The 20,647-nt window shown below is 41.3% G+C and overlaps 1 protein-coding gene across 2 annotated transcripts in view; it reads left to right on the top strand.

Moving 5' to 3' along the window:
• Positions 1–20,647, top strand: part of zgc:173742 (DNA topoisomerase I, mitochondrial) — a 55,744-nt gene that overhangs the window by 6,314 nt on the left and 28,783 nt on the right. For both annotated transcript variants that reach the window (XM_034223395.1, XM_034223396.1), the window contains exons 5-9: positions 12,028–12,147; positions 12,545–12,632; positions 12,752–12,870; positions 12,967–13,082; positions 14,415–14,536. In XM_034223395.1, the coding sequence (XP_034079286.1) occupies positions 12,028–12,147; positions 12,545–12,632; positions 12,752–12,870; positions 12,967–13,082; positions 14,415–14,536 (565 nt within the window). The remainder of the gene's footprint in view (positions 1–12,027; positions 12,148–12,544; positions 12,633–12,751; positions 12,871–12,966; positions 13,083–14,414; positions 14,537–20,647) is intronic.

Raw genomic sequence — 20,647 nt, 5'->3', positions numbered from 1 at the left:
TTGAGTAAAAGTAGAAGTACATTACATTACATTACATTGCATTTAGCTGACGCTTTTATCTAAAGCGACTTACAATAAGTACATTCGACCAGGAAGACACAACCTTGAAGAAAACAGAATCATATAAGTACATCAGGTTTCATAGAGCCAAACATTTCAAGTGCTACTCAACTGGCTTTAGGTAAGCCAGCCCTTTATTAGTATAAAAGTGCTTCGTTAATCGTTAATCGTTCTAAGTACCAGAGTGTAGGGATACTCTGTTACAAGAATAAGTCCCTCAATCAAAATGTTCCTCATGTAAAAGTAGAAAATTATTATCATCAGAATATAGTTAAAGTAGCGACAGTAAAAGTAGTCGTTGTGCAGATTGGTCCATTTCAGAATAATATATATGATATGTTTTATAATGATTGATCATGAAAGTGTTCTCAAAGCTGGTAAAGGTGCAGCTAGTTTGAATGACTTTATATACTGCAGGGTAGCTGGTGGATTTACTCCAGGTGGAACTAAAGTCTGATTTAACACTTGGTTAGATTTCACACATTTGGTTGTAGTAGTAGAATCTTTATTTAGCCAGGAAAATCAATTAAGTACAAATTCTTATTTTCGATGATGACCTGACAGGAGGCAAAATGCTTCCTGAGGGGAAGGGGGTTGGGAGGAAGAAAATAAAAAGACAGACTCCGGGTACTACAGAACCCAGGAGACCAACACAATGACACAGAGCAGAGATGACAGGCATAGCAGTTAAACATATTTAAAATAATACTGCTGGGGTTCAATCAGTCATTAAAATAATATAGAACATTCATCCATTCAATCATTCATTCATTCATCCATTCATTCCTTCATGGCAATGCATACTATAGGAGAGGTCAAGACATTGGTAGTGAGCATCAGGCAAAGCAGTTGCATGTGTGTACCAGGGTGTTTGTAATACTGTCCCTGAAGGTGCGGGGGGAGATCAAGGTCTCCATCTTCAAGGTTTTTTGTATGATATTCCAGCTATCAGCTGCTGCAAACTGAAAGGCGGAGCGGCCAAAAGATGTATGGGCTTTGGGGATCTTTAGCAGGATGTTTGTAGCTGACCGGGTGTTGTGTGTGGGGGATGGGCGGAGTTGCAGTAATTATGTGAGGTAGAAGGGGGTGAGGCCTAGGAGTGTTTTATAAACAAACATCAGCCAGTGGATGTTGCCCCTGGTCTCAAGAATTTGCCAGAGAGTACAGATCACAGTGATGTGTCCTGTAGGGGGCATTGGTGGCGAAGCGGATGACGGAGTGATACAGAACGTCTAAATGATCGAGAGCTCCTTTACACGCTGAGCGGTAGATGGTATCACCGTAGTCGAACAGAGGAAGGACAGTCATCTGGACCAGACAGAGTTTAGCAGATGAAGTGAATGAGGAGCGATTCCTATATAGAAAGCTGAGTCCACAGGGCTCGACATTAAGGACTGCCCGATGGCCCGGGGCCATCTAGTATTTAGCTCGGGCAATGAAGCCTCACCTGCTGGTTGCCCGATCGGGCAATCTATTATGCCAGTGTCATGCAGCTCGCGGATCCAGTAATGAGTAGGGTTGGGTACCGAGAAGGTTCCAACGGCATCATTTAGAAATGTGAATTTCGGTTCCGCTTTTCGATGCCTGAGGAAATGTTTCTCGCCGCTCTCCGTAGCCTACTGTATGACTGCGGCGGGGCGGGAAATGTAGCGTTGTACCTACACTTCCTACAGCGTAACCTGAGACCAGGGCGCCAGATCTGTGGAGGCGCTGCGCTGACAGCTCTGGGAGGAAAAAAAAATGTTTTGACCGTTGGTGCTTACCCTAATTTTCAGCCTTGATGTAACAACATTCATAATTAAGTAAATGTAACACCCTTTTCATCCCAGTTACACTTTTCATTTGCCCTGTACGATGGGCGCTGTAAGTGATGAAAATGTGGGATGTTGGCTTATCTGGCACCCGCAGCTCACAGCCAACGTGCGAGCGAGCGAGGGAGAAAGGGAGGGTGCACCGGTACCAGCGCTGTTGTTATTAGCATCTGGTACTAGCTGCTCTAACGGAAGAAGAAGATGTTTCTACAATGATGTGGAGGGAGAGTCCTTTCCAGTGAGACTGAGAGGCTGATAACTAAAGAAAGAGGTAAAGAACTCTTGAGTGTTTAGATAGTTCACTTTAGTCTAAGTTATCTCAGTGGGTCTCAAACGGTTTGGTCACAATTTATGTAAACACATATTTCCAAGGCACTCCTTTATAATTATTGGGATAAAACAGGTTTGAAATCATTCCAATGTATACTATAGGACAGTAAACCAGACATATCGTTTTAAACTGGAGAGATAAAAACATATGCATAAATAAAATAGTAAAATAAGATATGAATGAAAAAATAAAATACGTTACATGTATTTGTTATTGGCTATGGTAGGTTATTGGTTATGTTCACATACTTATTTAATTATTAAAATGTAAACCGATCTTTTTCATATGGGTGTTTAGAGTTGTACCCCCTAGATCTAGTCTCTAGTAATTCTGCTTAAAGTGCACCAGATTGAAGCATTTTACTTCCCGGTATGCCTGAGAAGGCAGATATGCTTGTTTTTCTCAACAAGAACTGTTTTTAAATGGGGGGGGGGGGTTTCCTTTAAAAGTTGGACTGTTGCACTGTTGTAGCTTCAGTGGTTCTCAGGTTACAGTTACATAGCAGTGAATATAAACAGACTGATGAATGTGAATATTACTGTAAACTAACCTGTGTAAAAGTTTCTCGAATACATGTAATTGTTTTGGTGGAAGAAGCATGTATCCTTTTTTTACCCTGCCCCTCAAAGAATCGTAATTGAGAACCGTTAAGAACCGGAATCGAAAAGTAGAATCGGAATCGGAATCAGAATCGTGGAAATTCAAACGATACCCAACCCTAGTAATGAGTGACCCGACAGTAAAACTAAACATATCTATAACTAGTTTAGGTAGTTTGAGAGGTAATTAAAATAGCTACGTGTGATATTCTAACCTGAAGTGTGTGTTTTGTCCGCTCACCGCTGCATGTGATCATGCAGAGCTGCGTGTCGACTCGTCAGCAGCAGCTGATCTCTCTCTCCCGTCAGATTAGACTTCACTCGCGTTTATGTCCATATCGATCAGATCCAGCTAGTTCTAGCTAATGATATGACTACCTGCTTATTAAAAGACACCTCAACAATAAGTGTCGCTATGCAACTGGGTGAGGCCGCAAAGTATAGCGCAGCATTATGCATTTGTTTACATGCCCACCGGAACCCCGAGGCATTACCAACAGATCAACGCACAATCAACCCACACAGGACGCGTCTCTTTCTCCACATTAAAGGTGGGGTAGGTAATTTTGGAGAAACCAGCTCGAGTGCGCTAGAATTTGAAAATACACAGCCGGAAAAAATCTGCCACTTCCTTACAGAGTCCCTCCTCCAACACACACGAACGCGCACATGACCAATGAGGGCACGAGATAAGTTTGTGCCCAGATGGGAGGCTGACAGGCGGGTAGGCCATCCAATCATTTTAGCCGACCCTGGTCGTGCTTTTTACAGCGCCACAGCTTCCACAGATGACATTTTTTATGGGTTTTTTGTCAAAGCACTTAAGATATTCATTGCTATCGGGATGTTAAGAGCATTCCATGGAATATAACAAAAAGTGTATCTCGAGCCGGTTTCTCAAACTTACCTACCCCACCTTTAAGTGTTAGACATTATAATTGACTATTCTTGTCTGTCACATAAGTGGCGCAACTGAAGCGGTATTGCGCTAAAGGGAAATTATTTTGACCGAAGAGATTTAGATTTGCAGGCTAACGGGAACTCTGACGTCGCCATTTTGTGTGCTTCGCAGATGCGCTCGGCTCCTCTCGACTGCTGCTCGGGTCTGCTCGGTCAGCTTCCGGATGAGGAGGCATTCGTTCGACCAACTTACAGTAGATAACATTACAAAGATTTTTAACAGGGGCCATAATAGTGTAAATAACGTTTGTTTTGGCAGTTATAACTGAATGTAATGTTTTCTACTTTTTTTACATCTGGGAAGGCATTTGCCTTCATCAGATGGAAAGTGTCTTGATCAACAATTTAAGTATTTCTTATAGCTATGCAGGGCATGCAAGTGAGCAAACACAAACAAGAACAAACAAACAAGTGAAATGAAGAATAGAAATTGTACAATATAATATTGTGGTGGTTCATCTTATAATTCAGTCTAGAGAATGTGGGCCATCTAAGCTGTCAGGTAGAATGTTGTAAGGCAGAGGGTAGCACTGCTGTCTGTATGGACAGATTACAAAGGTGGGAGATAGCTTCTGCAATAATTGGGGCTGCAACTTTAAAAAAAAGAAGGGGTCCAGCCCATCAAGACCTGCAGGTTTGTTGGGATCAAGTTTACTAAGGACCTCCAGCACATCGTTCTCACTAACTTCCTGCAGGCAGAAGCTGTGACATGGGGCTGCGCTAGAGGGGCTGGGTGGCGGAGTGTTGGTGGGGGGCTTAGGAGGCGCTATAGAGTCAAATAGGTTCCCACATTTAACAAAGTGCTGGTTAAAGAGCTCTGCTATGCGCTCATTACCGGTGACTACTGTGTCCTCAATAACGAGGGAGTTAGGCAGATGAGAGGATGGGGGTTTATTCTCCATCTCTTTCACTGTTTTCCAGAATGTCCTTGGATTGGATCCACAGAGGTTGAATTGATTATGGAAGTAATCAACCTTGGCTTTGCGGATAGCCTGTATAGACTTATTTAAAATGTTCCTGAATGATAGCCAATCGTCGTGGGATTTTGAGTGACGAGCCCTGCGCCAGGTGGAGTTCTTGAGGTGAAGCAGTTCAGCTAAATCTCGGTTGAACCAAGGACTGAATCGAATCGAGCGTGTTTATTGATTACCATACCAAAGGAGTCATAAAAGAAGGACCATGCAGCATCGAGGTCAGGGATCAAGCTAATTCTGTCCCACTTGAAAGCAGCCAGGTCGTAGAGGAAGGCTTGTTTGTCGAAATGTTTCAGTGTTCGTCTGAGTGGTAAGGACTGGCTGTTTAATTGTGCCGCCATTACGAATGCAGCCAATAAGACAGTGGTCACTGAAATCGCTACAGAAGATGCCAGTTTTGTACCTGTCAGGGTTATTTGTGAGGATGACATCAAGGAGGGTGGCTTTTTCTGGATTTTTGGTGTCATACCGTGTAGGAGTGACGAGTGAGGATAATCTGCGAGAGATTAAGAGACCTGTTTTTGGACCTGCGCAGGAGGGTTCAGCATGTCCCAGTTTAGATCCCCCAGTAGCACAAACTCAGAATGAGTGTGGGGTGCCAGGTGGGTGCTGAGAGCTGGTAGGGTACATGCTGGGGCAGAGGGTAGCAGCCAGCGATTGTCAGTGTAGAGCTATTTCCCAGTTTAATGTTTAGCTGATCTATCCTGCCTAAACACATTATAACCAGCGATGCCGATGTCAGAGTCTGGGATATTCTTCTTCAGCCAAGACTCAGTGATGACAAGTACCTCCGGATTTGAGCTGTGAACGAGTACTTTTACCTGGTCAATTTTTGGCAGTAAGCTTCTAGCATTTACATATAGAAAACCTAAAGCTTTACGAGAGCAGAAGTCAGGGAAACTCAGATCATTGTGACAAATATTGACATCAGGGTACAGGTCAGAACTAGGGCTACATACAATAGAAGGTCCAGGATGAACATGCACATTGCCCTATATCATCAGTAGTAATACAATCAGAGCACGGCCAAGAGCTAGCAGTGAGTCACAATGCCTAGTTTGTTTTGTGCGCACATTGACAGTGGAATGTAACGTAATCATCTTGTGTAGCGACCTCATAATCACACATGATAGTAGTGGCCGTTTGCATTTGTTATGCGCAGGAGGGGGTAGGGAGGCGGCGAATAACGCAAGGAAAAAGCAGTACAGTTTGGGATTAGCCATTGTTAGTCAACAGTCCTTGGTTGTCCAAGTCCTTGGTTGTTTATAGCTTAAAGAACATCTGATTTAATGTGAAATAATAATTTGAGTACAAGTATGTGTATATAAATATGTAATTACAACAGCTGTAAGATGCTTGAAAAGCTTGAAAATGCACCTTGAAAAGTGCTTGAATTTGACTTTGGAAAAGGTGTAAGAACCCTGAAAAGGGCCCGTTTATGCTTATTTTCAGGTTCACAGTTGTATTGTGTGTTTTCTGTGACATGTCTCCATGCTTTAATGTTCAAAAAGCCCTTTATTTTTCTCATACTACCTGTGCTGCAGCACCTCTTTTCACCCTCTGCCCGAAACCAGAGCCCAGTCTGCTCTGATTGGTTAGTGGTCTGACTCTGTTGTGATTGATTAACTGCTAAGAGATGTTCCGCCCCTTAGCCTATCACGTACAATGTGTTGGAGCTCTAGCCAATCCCAGCATGGGTGTTGCATAGTGATGTTGTTGTTGTGTTACGGATTAAACAAAGGAGTCAAATTGAGGTGTTTCAGGCAGAGAAACTCTCTGGAGGGAACTTTGGGATGTTAGCCTAAGCAGCCCATTAACATGCACACAAACCTAAATAACACACTACCGGAAAGGGAAAACCACTAAAAAGCATAATAGGGCACCTTAAAGGCTGGGATGATAAACTGACAAGATACAGTGGCAATGAAATATCCCAAATCTTACTGTTCTTTTCATTTTTTGAATGCCTCCTGAGTTTGATGGAAATGGTTTATTGCGTTTAGATGTTTGAGGCCATTTTTGAGGCCATGTTTGAGCCATTCCCTTTGTATAGAACGTGTTAAGCTGTCTCACAGAACATGTATTTTACCCTGCAATGAAGACAAATATCTGCTGCTTGTCAGGAAGTAATACATGATAATGCATGGTTTGAATAGTTTGATGCTCAGCAGGGTGTTTCTGGGATGACGACTTTGGCCGAAGTCCTGCTGTGTCAAATCTGTCTCACAGCACGTTTCTACTGAGCTGTTAATGGATTGTTTCCCAGACGTGGACCCAAACCGATGTGACAAAAGACCTTTTAAAGGAAATGTTGGTTAGAAAAAGTGCTAAATCCTGTCTTTTTATGTTTCTCCCATAGGGATTATCTTTTGAAGAAAGGCTCAGGTGGCAACTGTGCTAGCTGAGTAGGTTTCATGCAGGGAGGAAAGTTAGGGGCAGCAGAGTTACAGAAGAAACATAAGGCTATTAGAAGCACTGACCGTAAATGTCAATGGGCGCAGTGACCCAACCTCCTTTTGTTTAGCTTTTTATGGATTGTGCTCAGTGATGCATTATATCAAAATAATATGACCGTTTCTTCACACTCTTTTTTTCCTTCTCTCCACACTGAGCACTTGAACTCAACAGCTTGACAACAGCCCACACTTAAGAAGGACTGTCTGAATCCCTAGCCCCGCCTGCCGCAAGTCCAAGTCCAGTTCCTAGATTATACAGTTGCACAGTGCACTCTTTAGTATATTAAAAGTATTCAAATTGATCCAATATATATGCTAGACAATGGAATGGCTCTGCAAACGACTTCACATAAATAAGCTAACATAAATAAACAGTCTTATACTGCGTAATGCTGTCGTTTATGTTTGGCCGTGTTTCTCCGGGTGCAAAGTGCAGCACCTGCTCTTACACACACAGGAGCTCAGTGTAGTAGAGGAGAGACAAAGTCTGAAACCCTCCCGTTGGGGATTCATTCTGCACCCGTTGCAATACTGGGCATGCATGCTGCTCGACTGAAAACAGCTGTGTGACAGCTGACGTTAAGCAAAGGATCGGATCAGGCTGATGCAGATCATTTTAAAAAATCACCTTGATTGGCCCTGATTCCAGTCTATGAAATCAGACTGGATCACTACTCTAAAGTTAGCAAAGTAAACAAAAAAGAAAACATGGAGAGAGTTTCACATTGGCGTCTCCCAAATGTGTAATTTATTTTGAATATAAAAATAACTTGGCTCAAAAGTAGTTTGCCTACTGTGAATGTTAAGAGCGTTGATGTGTCAGCATGAATGTGACCGTGACACCTGGAGGCAGGCAGCAGGGTTTCTGCATTCACATGTCATATTAAAAAAATCCCTCCGTCCCCGATGGGAGCTGACGCACAAAGCCTTATGCAAATGGGACCTGTTGAAACCAATTTACTCAATGTGTCTGTTTTTGGCCCATATTCTGCCGCACTTAAATGTAAAAAAAGGGAGATTTTTATTTCTGTCAGCTCGATGTCTTCATGAATAATGACATGCAAGTTGGAATAAGCACTCTAAGTTTGAATGCACTTGTTTGTGTTGTGTAAGGGTAGTTGACACTGAAATCCCAAATAAAGTTTTCATGCACTTAAGAGCAATGTAATGTAAAGAGCTGGGTAGAAGAAAATGTACCATGTGTATATCAAAAGGGCTCAACATTAAAATTGCACTGGAGTTGCTGGATAAATGCAAAAGTAGAAATAGAATGAAAATGAGAGGTGATGGATTCAGTGATGACATGAAAATGTAACCACCTCTCACCGTCTTTTCTTTGTTTGTACAACTGCCATCATTAATGTGACTATTCACAATAGTTTCAATTCAATTAAGACTTACCTTGCCTTTTATCTTATTTTTAAGGGGCCCTATTATGCTCATTTTAAGTTTGTAATTTGTACCTCTACTGTGACATGTCTCCATTCTTTAATGTTCAAAAAGCTCTTTATTTTCCTCATACTGCCTCTTCTGCAACACCTCCTTTCACCCTCTGTCTGAAACCAGAGCTCAGTCTGCTCTGATTGGTTATCTGGCCGGCTCTGTTGTGATTGGTCGACCGCTTAGAGATGTCCCGCCTATTACGTACAATGTGTTTGAGCGCTAGCCAATAGAAGCGCGAGTGTTACGTAGTGATGTCACTATGTCATGGCAGTAAACAAAGAACTACAATCAAGGCGTTGCAGGCAGGGAGGGGAGTGTGAGGGAGAGAAACTTAAATCTATAACATACTACAGGAAAGGGGAAACCCCAAAGAGCAGTATAGGGCCTCTTTAAGAATTCAAATTCCTGTGACCTTTTTGACCTCTGTTTTATCCATTGAAGTCCAAAATGTATTTGCTAAAGAGGTCAATCAAAGCTAAATCCAAACTCAGCTGTGGTCAGAGAGCAGAGAAACTGGGAGAAGGCTCATTACTCTCAATCTAAAGCCAGCAGGGGTCGGCCATACTGTAGTATGTAGTGCTGAGAGAGTTCCCTAGGAGCATACTAACGGCCCGTCCACACAGCAGCGTTAAAAAAATCTTCCAACGCTTCTGCCCATTGACTTTGAATGGGGTGACGTCACTTTGCCTCGCTTTTCGCCGAACTGCATTGTGGGGAAGCAAAGCGAAGATTTCCAGGATTTCCAGGATTTTCAGGATTCAAAAGTTGAGCAATGTTCAACTTTTGAAGCTGAGGTGGAAGCGTCAGCCAATCAAATCCCGTTTATACAAATCTGACAGTAGAAGCGCTAGCCAATCAAACCGCGTGCAAGCTGAGAGAGCCAGACCGCAGTTCATTTTCTATACTCCTGAAAATGGAGGAGAAGTTAGTTATTGCGGTAGCAAATCACCCGGTTCTTTATGACCAGTCGCTATTAACGTAAAGGGATACAAACCGGAGGAACCAGGCATGGAGGGAGGTGGCAGAGACAGTGGGTGAAACTGGTAGGTTTTCGCCTGTTTGGGGATTTTATATCCAGTTTACTTCGTTTTAACATTGCTATTGCTTTGTATGTCGGGGGCGGGAGATTCATGTGATTGGTTGTTGGTCGCGTTGCTCGCAAAAAATCCCCAAGCTTTCAGACAAGCCCACCTCCAAGATTTTCAAGATTTTTTTTAACGCTGCTGTGTGGACGGGCCGTAAGTGTGTAATTGTTACTTTAGCTGCCTGTAATTGGGGTTCAGTAAACTAGTTCGATAATTACCTAACTGCTATTTGCAGGAAAGGAGACTTATTTATTTATTGGCAGCAGTGGTGACTCTTAATTGGTTGATTTCCTAATGTGAGCATTTCCCTACCCACTGATTCCCCACTCTGGAGGGAAATACAAGCTTGTGTAATTTCCTTTTAATTTCTAATAGCTGTAATTATCTCATTATCATTACTGTGTCGGTTAGTGCCGTAGCGATACACTAATCTCACGATACGATACACGATATTCAGCCAACGATACGATATATATCACGATATTCAGCCAACGATACGATTCGATACGATTCGATATAATTCGATACACTTATATCATTTTCTGAAAGATTTTAAAGGGACAGTGTGATTTTGGTGACATCTTGTGAGTGTTCCATTGACTTGGATTGAATTAATTCAACTGAAAACTGAAAGCATCAATTATACAATATATGGCTCTGACAGAGAGTCTACAGCTTGTAAATGCTGGACAAAATGAATCAAAAGATGTGGTGAGAAAATTAGTTTCATTTATTGAAACAGTGCAAACTGTAGCTTACAAGCCTTTGAAACGTAAGTACATAAAGTGCAGTATCACAATGGAGAATTAAAAGGTGCAGCAGGTGGCGGAACACGGGGGATTTGAATGGGACTTGTTAGAAATTAAAATCAATGTTTTGATGGCATAAAGTACCTTAAACATACCGTCAGTTTAAATGCTGTTTTATACTGAAAAACCAGAAGTTATTGTGCACAATCAGTTGTTAAGCTTTTATTCTGAAAATCCTTCATCTCCGGTTAGCATTTAGCATGTGGCTAATATACCATTTACTATAGAGGTGAATTTAGTAGCGATATGACACGGAGTGTTGCACACCGAAACCTACTGATTTCAACACTACAACTATAGACGTCGAGATATTATTATTGCTGAATATTAAATGAAGGTACAGTTTATTTGAATACGTTTGTTTACAGACGTGGGTAGCATGAGACAACATTCGGAACTACCGGAAATGATACCAGCCGTGAGGTATTTTTGGAGTATTGATTACAGCATTTAAAATGTATTAAATGAAAAGTCATGAAAGAGATAAGGAGGAGAAAAGGCGTATTTAGTTATATATTTAATGTACAATGTCTGAATCCTCTGTAATGCGCAACAACGAACATTGGAGACGTGGAGGGCCGGCCCCCAGCAGCGCCAACCAGCCCACAGGGAGGAGCCAGCAGAGGATATTTAACAGCTGGAAAGGTGGAGCTCGCTCTCTTCCTTTCGCTCACACACAGCTGTTTTTCTGACTGAACCATCTTCTGCTTGTAACATTACCGCGCTTTTTATTAATTAAAGTATACATTTGAACCTTCTCAGAGACTCAATTAGTCTCCTTTTTAAAGCTTCTCTCCTGGACGCGAGAATAACGAACACAGTTATCAGACTTAATGTATCGATACCTGCGGCTGAAATATCGATACTTTCTCGGAAAACTAAATATCGATATATATCGCAGGATCGATTTAAATTGCACAGCCCTAGTGTCGGTAATGTTCCCTAATGAACCATAATCATGTGTGATTTCTTGTGGTCAGTGTTTTGGGTTTGTGTGCTTAAGGATCTTTTTTCCCTCTATTCCACATAGTAGGGTTATTTTCTTCTTATTCTGTAGCTGGCAGTGTGGCAGACAGCTGTGTAAAAGGGCCATTAAGCTTCTATTCTTCCTTGTTGTTGGCATGTTGAAAAGGGGCTAATTCAAAATCAACTGCCTCCAAGTCGGCTCTTCTAAGACCACATTTAGAAAAATACACAATGAAATCTTCAAAAATATGTTCGGTCAAGTGAAATTAAAGAAATGGGGATTGAAATTGGATTAAATTGTAAATATTTTTACATTTTCTAATTTTAAAAAAGTGTTACCGTCACAAGAGTTCAAAGGGTGACTGTTATTTTACTCCATGCTTCAAAGCTACAGTCTGTTATATGTTGTGTGTTTTGAAATATGGCAAGATAGATTTACATTACAAGGCATACTCCTCATTATTAAAAGCAACCATTAACAATATGAGAGTGACGACAACTTAATATGTCCTCTCTTCATTTTTGGGGTTTAGGGAATCGGTGAAACGGGAGCCACAGGATGATGACTTTGCCGCAAAGAAGAAAGGCATTAAAAGAAAGAGGATTAAGGATGAGCCCATAGAAGGCGCTTCACACTCCACTGCTACACCCACGTAAGTGTGATCAGCTCTTTAAGCCGTGGATTGGCCCGGAAGGAAAGCACTTTTTACTTGTAGAAAGTTGTTTTGCTATCTAAAACACATATGTTTGATTCCCGTCTTCCTTTCTTCTCCATATTGTGTTTGAAACCAGAGCCCAGTCTGCTCTGATTGGTTTCCTGACCCATAGCCTATCACTTACAATGTGTAGCAGAGGATTTTAGCCTTTGCAGACCCTTTACAGGCACACAAATATATATAACACACTGCAGGAAGAAGTGTCATTCCACACTAAATTGCGAGTCAGTCAAAATGTTCGCAACTTGTCATTGTTTCCAAATGATGCACCTCCAGTAAGTATTATAATTATAACTAACTACTAGTATTCTGTCTGTCTTCTGGGTGCCTGCAGATCAAAGAATAAAGATAAGAGAAATGGGCAGGAAGAAAAAAGTGCTGGAGAAGATCAGAGAAAGAAGTCAAAGAAGAGAAGAGAAAAGGTAAAGCACTCTGTCTTCACAAAGTCATCTGTCTTCATCAATAATACCCCCCTCTGCTTTATGAAGTTTGATGGAGTTTGAGTTGTTTGAATTCACATGGCGAGTTTTTCTCGGCACAGGCGGTAAAGAAAGATGATGGAGAGCACCCGGTGTCCGAAAAACCTAAGAGGACAAAAAAAGAAATCACGGAAGCGAGGGTCAAAAAGAAGGAGGACGAGGAGAAGAGTCGCTGGAGATGGTGGGGGAAAGACACACACATTCAAACACAAACTACCTGGGGGGGCAACCGGAAAGCTTTCACTCACTTTTTTTCCATCATCTTGCTTTCTGTCAGGTGGGAGGAGGAGAAGTATGAAGATGGCGTGAAATGGAAGTTCCTGGAGCACAATGGACCCTGCTTCCCCCCCGAGTACCAGCCTCTGCCAGACAACGTTCACTTCTACTATGCTGGTGAGTGGAGCACAGAAGTTAAATGTGTCAGAAAGGGTGATTGAAACGCAGTTGAAAGGCTTTCTCCACATGTCTTCACTCATGACTGCAATTTTGAAATATCTTGGTACCTCTCCGCTGCTGTAGTCTATTCAAAGCAAATCGCTCCACTTCAAGCACTATTCAGTAATATCACTTCTGGACGGTTTTTGTGGGTTCTTTCCCTTACCTTTTGTACTTAACTTTAAACAAAACCAGCAATCGAAAGAGAAACAAGATGGAATATGAGACGTGGCTAAAATAACTGGATGGCCTACCTGCCTGTCAGCCTTCCATCTGTGCACAAACTTATCTCGTGCCCTCATTGGTCATGTGTGCGTTCGTGTGTGTTGGAGGAGGGGCTCTGTGAGGAAGTGGCAGATTTTTTACGGTTGTGTATTTTCAAATTCTAGCGCACTCGAGCCGGTTTCTCAAACTTACCTACCCCACCTTTAAGGGGAGGCAGATAAAACCAAAAGTAAAAATGTGATGACAACAGATCATCAAAATATACCTTGACAAATATAAGAAAAAACAATACACCAAAAATACACATAACTTTACATTTCTAAAACAAAAAGCAAAATAATTGCACATACCTGCAGTGCTTTGTGGATGTGTATGTTGATTTGTGCATAACAGCTGTAAAACAATCCAATAATAACTTGTATTCCTCCGATTCACTGCTTTATTCTCATTAACACAGCTTTATGCTGTTGCGCTCGCCTCCTTTCAGTGCTTACAAAACACAACCGACTTTAAAATCATCATAGCAACATCCAGCCTGTTGGACGTTCAAGAAAAAGTGAAATTGCATAGCCTTCCCTCCACATTCTTTGGCCTCTTTTGTATCATTTGGATCAAATGGGACAGGCAAATGATACTGTTGTTTTGCTGGAAATATGTAAGTGCAAATCTTTTAAATAACAAAAGAAAACAGGACCAGATTTAGAGGAACAGTGGACAAAGTTGCATACTGCATAAAAAAAGATGTCTAAGAAGTGGGTGTTGAAGGTGTGTTAGGTCAAACAGATTGATAACATGTTGCTTTTGATTTGTTGATGAGTAAAGCCAAAACAGTGTAACGGTTGTTTTGATTTGTTAGTTCCTGTGCTCTCATGTACAGCTCACTCTTTATAGTGGGACTAAATGTAAATCTTTGTCCTTGCTTCTATAAATTCACTGATTAGTCTGACAGCCAGGACTCCACGGGAGCTGAGGCCTTTTTGAGTTTGTTTTTGTAACAATGTTAGGATAGAAAGGCCAAAAAACTTGGTGGTTAAATAAAATTAAAAAAGTGTTTTCTGTGTGCAGGGAATAAGGTGAAGCTGAGCTTGGCAGCCGAGGAGGTGTGCTTGTTCTTCGCCCAGATGTTGGACCATGAATACACCACCAAGAAGGTGTTCCGGGAGAACTTTTTTACAGATTGGAGGAAGGTAAGGCGAGAAAGAAAGGCATAGATCTTCTAAATTCGTGGGGGTAAAGAAGCCTCCCCTCACTGACCTTCTGAACTGACACCTTCAGCTCAGAGCTTTATCCCTCTCAGTAAAAAATAAATAAAGTGAATTTGACATTTAAATGAAAACAAGCCCTTTTACAATTTCAAATAAAACAACATTCATTTTCAATGTGACATTTGGTAATGTGAACCATTGTTTTTCTGTCCGGCAACATTTCCCTTGATGCTGCTACAATCATGACTGGGAGCTTTGACACCTGTAATGTTCCATGTAGACGAGTGCTTTTAATGGAGTTACTCTAACTGTTACTACAGAGGAATCAGAAACACTATCTAGATGACATCAAAGTACAGTATCAGTGGTCTTTAGCTCCGTGTGTGTGTGTGTGTGTGTGTGTGTGTGTGTTAGTGTTAATTTCGTTGACTAAAACTATGACGAAATATGTTCGTCAACGACCTTTTTTTCCATGACGAAAACGAGACGATGACGAGACGGCACCGACGGCAGTAAACAATAACTGTAACGAAATCATCATGCAATATCGTTGACGAAAAGTGACGAGACGAAAATGTAGTTTACAAAATAAAAACTATGCCAAAATCTCTCTTTACTTTCGTTGACGAAAAATGAGGAGACGAAATATTATCAAAGATAACGTTACATCTCTGATAGTCGGTTTTTCTCCCAGCAGTTCCATTTCCGGCGCTGCGGCTGGGCAGCAGCTGTGTGTGTCTGCGGTGCGCGCGGCGGTATATTTGAATTACACCGGGCAGCGGCACACTGTGAACTGTCAGGAAGACTCGGATCTAACTCATGGTCTAACTAACCTTATTTAACAGAAAATAAAATGGCAACAACAGGGCTTGGGAGCAGTGGTCGCACTCGCGTTAACCGAAGACCCCCCCCCGTCAGCGCGAGTGAGAGACAAATTGTGCACTCGACGGATAATAATGGATTATGACGGAAATGTTACGATCCTGTCCGTCAAAATGACTGACAACGAAAAAGTCTAAAGCCACCACTGCTTGGGAGAAAGAAACGATGTGATATTTGGGCCCATTTTCGCTACAATGAGGCGGAGAAAAAAAGCGAATGCATTGTTTTATCAGAAGGGAAGCAATGTGGCCATAACACAGCTGGTAAAAACACCACAAACCTGAGCAGATCCTCTCTGCAAAGCTGCATTCTTTTAATCATTCAACCTGTGTTTTTCATCAAATAAGGACAAGATATAATCTTATTTATTTATATATACTAAAATGACAAATTATTGGTTTTGGCTAGACTAGTTTGACTGAAATGTTCTATATAATCTGATGACTAAAAAAGACTCAACAGTTTTCATTGACAAAAAGTAGACTAAAATAATTAGTTTTCTTTGACTAAAATAAGACTAAAATGCTCAAACTTTTAGTCGACTAAAACTTGACTAATTAAAAACAGGATGAAGGTGACTAAATATGACTAAAACTAAAAAGAAAATTTAACACAGGACTAAGACTAAAACTAAATTAAAAAATAGCTGATGAAATTAACGTGTGTGTGTGTGTGTGTGTGTGTGTGTGTGTGTGTGTGTGTGTGTGTGTGTGTGTGTGTGTGTGTGTGTGTGTGTGTGTGTGTGTGTGTGTGTGTGTGTGTGTGTGTGTGTGTGTGTGTGTGTGTGTGTGTGTGGTGTGTGTGTGTGTGTGTGTGTGTGTGTGTGTGTGTGTGTGTGTGTGTGTGTGTGTGTGTGTGTGTGTGTGTGTGTGTGTGTGTGTGTGTGTGTGTGTGTGTGTGTGTGTGTGTGTGTGTGTGTGTGTGTGTGTGTGTGTGTGTGTGTGTGTGTGTGTGTGTGTGTGTGTGTGTGTGTGTGTGTGTGTGTGTGTGTGTGTGTGTGTGTGTGTGTGTGTGTGTGTTGGTACCTGCGCTGGCTTCTGTCAGGATGTCCTCTGTGCGCAGAATGCACCGTGCCAAGCCCCGAGGCATATCATGCAGAATTAATTTTGCGCTGCTTAGTGCTCAATGCACTTGAAAATACGATTTGTGTGAAGGCATTGATATGCTAATCCATACAAGTAGCTTCCCTGCATATGAACAAATCCAATTAAACTGTTTTATTATAGCCGGAAAAAACTCGCCTCGCTCCACTGCCCTCAGTGCCCGCCCACCATCGGGTGTCAGTCATGCTTAGATACGCACACTGACTGAGGGTCCACACTGTCGGAGAGGTGTGTGTGCTTTTGATTCTCATATGAACCTAGGCGACAGTGGACTGGATCAGTGCTGCTCTGAGAAGCTTCCTCCATGACTCCTTTTATTATCTTTAATGGATTTCTTCAGGTTAGACGCCCTTTTGTTTGTCTATGGTTAGACCATATAAGTCTTTCTTCTATTGGGATTTCTATTTGAATTGAGAACGATTAGGCTCGCCAGTTTTACTTATTAGCGATGTGTGAACACAACATCAAGATGTCCTTCAATAAGCCCGGTTCATTGTTTATCAGAATTAGTGTTCTTTATTTATACTTAGGGAAATTGGGTTCTATGAAAGTTGCTTTATTTTAGAATTAAAAAATGATAAATAAATTACGTATTAATATTTCTATATACACAAGAAGTAAGAACAGACAATAAAAAGATAATATAAAATCGAGTAAAGGTTTTAATATGAACAAAACATTTTTTTTTCAATGAAAGACTAATTAAATGAAAAGTTAATAATGTGAAAAAAAGATAGACAAAAAATAAAATAAAAAATGTTGAATAAAAGATCAAATAAAATAGAATTAAAATATAAACATAAATTAAAATGTGCTATGAAAGATAAAATGTAATGGAATAGAATTCAAATATTTATATAAACAGTTGCACAATTAAAGCTACGTACAATATGTAACATATGTTCTAGTCTTGTTGTGGTCATTTAACATCTTGCCAAGGACAACAGTTGAAAATTAGCCTGCTGGCTAATACTGGCTCATTTACAGTAATGTGAATTAATGTGCACTGTCCTTTAAATAAATAAACAAACAAACAAACATGTATCGCTGTTAGAATCTGACGCTCGAGAACAACATGCCCGTACGCATCGTCACCTGAAACACAGTTGTTGCTCTACACCAGGGGTGGGGAACCTCCGGCCCGCGAGACCATTTGGTACGGCCCTTGAGGTAATTTATAAACACACGCAAAAATGTAAGAAATCTAGACCGCAAAAAAATTAAACAAGGGAGTGCCTGTTTTTCCTGGCCACGGTCAGGGTCCTTGAACACAACACGAGCCTAACGTGTCATCACGTGGTATGTCTCGTCTGACAGGGGTGCAGTTCTGAGGGAGAGCACCAGAACGCCACTTCGCCACTTCCAAAAATGGCAGTACCCATAAGGAGCCGTACACATGCTGCAGTTTTTGCGTGGCTGTGTCTTTAGTTGAAAGCCCAGTGGCGATCTGTCATTCTGATCATACAGTCAATAACTTTGTTGTTATTAGCATCTGGTTAGCTAGCTATGCTAACGAATATAAGAAGCTTTTTCTCCAACCAGTGGGGTAAAGGCACATCTTTATATGATCATTATAGTTATAAAACAATAAGAGAATAAAGTAAACGGGTATAAAATACTATATGACTGTAAAAAAAAAGTTGTTATTAATAAACAAGAATACAGTTTTTCTTTTAAAGAAAAATAAAATCTGCTTACAGTTCTGTTTCATATGGATGTTGAGAGATGTATCCATAGATCTCCTAATGTTGCTCTCAAAGTGCACCAGATTGATGCTTTTAACTTCAACATTTAAAAAAAAATCTTCCCTAGAGGAGGTTAGGTCCCCCCCCACTTAAATAATGTCCACATGGATAGGATACTAAATACATTTGCACACATCATGTGTCCATATCTTTCTGTGGCGGTGGTCATGCCACAACCGTGCACGTGCATGCATACGTGAGTCATGGTGAGATATCTGGATTCAGAGGTTGCTTTTTCTTTGCACAGCATGAAAGAAAGCCAAATGAATGGGCTGTGATTTTAGTATTTTTAAGCTGATGTTGAGTTCAATAATTTGTACGGCCCTTGGAGGATGTTGAAAAAATTGAAATGGCCCTTGAGAGGAAAAAGGTTCCCCACCCCTGCTCTACACAGTAATTGCTGGTCTCCAGTTCCTGTTTCAATAGCTTTCCTCCCCATAAATTCAATTCAAAAGCCATTCGTGTTGACCTGACATTTTAGCACCAGAAACTTCCGTGATGAAGCACAAAGCCCCCGCTGACTCGCTCTGTTTTTGACCTCTTTGATGGGGTGACCCCTTGTTCAATAACAGTAGAAAGTTGACAATTATAGTTGAAACTCAGCTGCTCCACTCTGCTGTGTCAAGCCTGTTTGTTTAGCTCGCTTGGCACTGCAGTTCTTCGGGGGAATGTGCTTTACTCTGGCCTTTCATAACGATTCAGCTTTTTTACCCTTTTCTGCCGCTCAGCCTCCATAAGGATGAGCAATTAAACAAAAGGTCACGGATGTGCTTTGATCATGCTTGTCTTATTTGGTTTTATGATTTATTATTGTATTATGCTCTATTGGAGGCACAAAGGTTGCGTATAAATAGCTCCCAGTAAATTGTATAAAGCAGCAGAATTGTCTCTTTCTTCCCTGAGCTCAGGATTCTGACTCGGCACAGAGGAAGTGTTTGAATGTGCATTCTTTCTGTGGTCAATATAGTGGACACTTCATTTCTTTTATCAGTATTTCTCAGCTCTAATACTAAATAACAATTGGACTGTGGATAAGAATATGCGAAATGTGGACATTATTCAAGCAATTAATTCTTTTATTTGTTTACTTGTATTGGTTTCTTTATAGGCTACTGCTACCGACAGTGAAACGTGAGAAATGTGTCGGAAAGGGGACAGTCTACTTTATAATCAAACAGTACAGAGTGTTTATGCCTCCTTTTTGTTATGTATCCCAACCATTTCCCCCAGCCTTTTAGAGGTGTATCTTCCATAACTTAAAGAGCCTGTGACACGAGTTTCCCCCATCATCCAAACCCATCAATTTGAGTAAATATTGTCCCCTTGAAAACCGTTACTGAACTGATTTTGGATATTTGTACTTTGATAACCATTAATCTGCCCTTCAATGTTGACCATTTCCTGGATCTGCTCGGGGATTCTTCAAGTCCCGCCAAATGATGTGTGACGTCATTGCGGGCACAGCGCTCCAGCTGCACCGTTCAGGATCCCAGCATCTGCATGTAAACGCACGATGGTGCACACAGCAGCAAGCTCAGACAGCGATGACAGTTTAATTTTGAACGTGTCTGAGAGCTCATGAGGCTGAAGGATCGGTTTATGTTGTATCTGTTAGAAGTTTAGGAATTAGGTGCGTCAATATGGGCGATCATACGGTCATGTAGCCAGTGGTGGAATGGGACTAAAAATCATCCCGGGACTCTCGACCGGCCCACTTCGGTACCGCTAGTAAGTTGTCAACGGGGGGAGTGGGGGATGTCAGGGGCGGCGGGTGCTGTAGATAGTAAATGTAAATATGTAAATATTTGTGTCACTGCATCCTGGTAAAATACAAATATAATGCAATGTCTGTGTCTTTGACATTAGCGCTGCTAGCCACCTGTGCCCTGTACTACGAAGCCAGTTCAACAGACCCTGGATATGTTTGAGTAACAAACAAACTAACAACAACAAACTAACAAACGAGATCTCGCTAAGCGGTCCTACGACGCTGGTTATCAACTCGGTAAATCAAGCCAGGGTTTCTCTCACCAGCTGAGAGCGCGTTCACGTCTAAGACACAAGTGGATCTGACTTTAATTACATTTGACTCGAGTGTTTCGTCAACATAATGTGTTTCTTAAAATAATACTTCTGCATACAGTATGTGACACTGTAAGTGTTGCACGGCCAGACACGGCAGATAAGGAAATATATGATATATTATGATATTATATGATCGATGATCTGATTGATGATGTAATATGAATGATAAGTGCGACACGTCGGCGTCTTCTCTGCATACGGCAGTTTAAACTGTATTTCCTTTATCCTGTAATATGACTTGAGAGATTTAAACTCCGCACACTGAGTTGATCTCTTTT

Source organism: Gymnodraco acuticeps, unplaced genomic scaffold (genome assembly GCF_902827175.1).
Source record: "Gymnodraco acuticeps unplaced genomic scaffold, fGymAcu1.1, whole genome shotgun sequence".
In the NCBI taxonomy this organism is placed as follows: Eukaryota; Metazoa; Chordata; class Actinopteri; order Perciformes; family Bathydraconidae; genus Gymnodraco; species Gymnodraco acuticeps.
The sequence above is the reverse complement of the archived record's forward strand: the minus strand, read 5'-3'. Positions and strand labels throughout refer to the sequence as shown.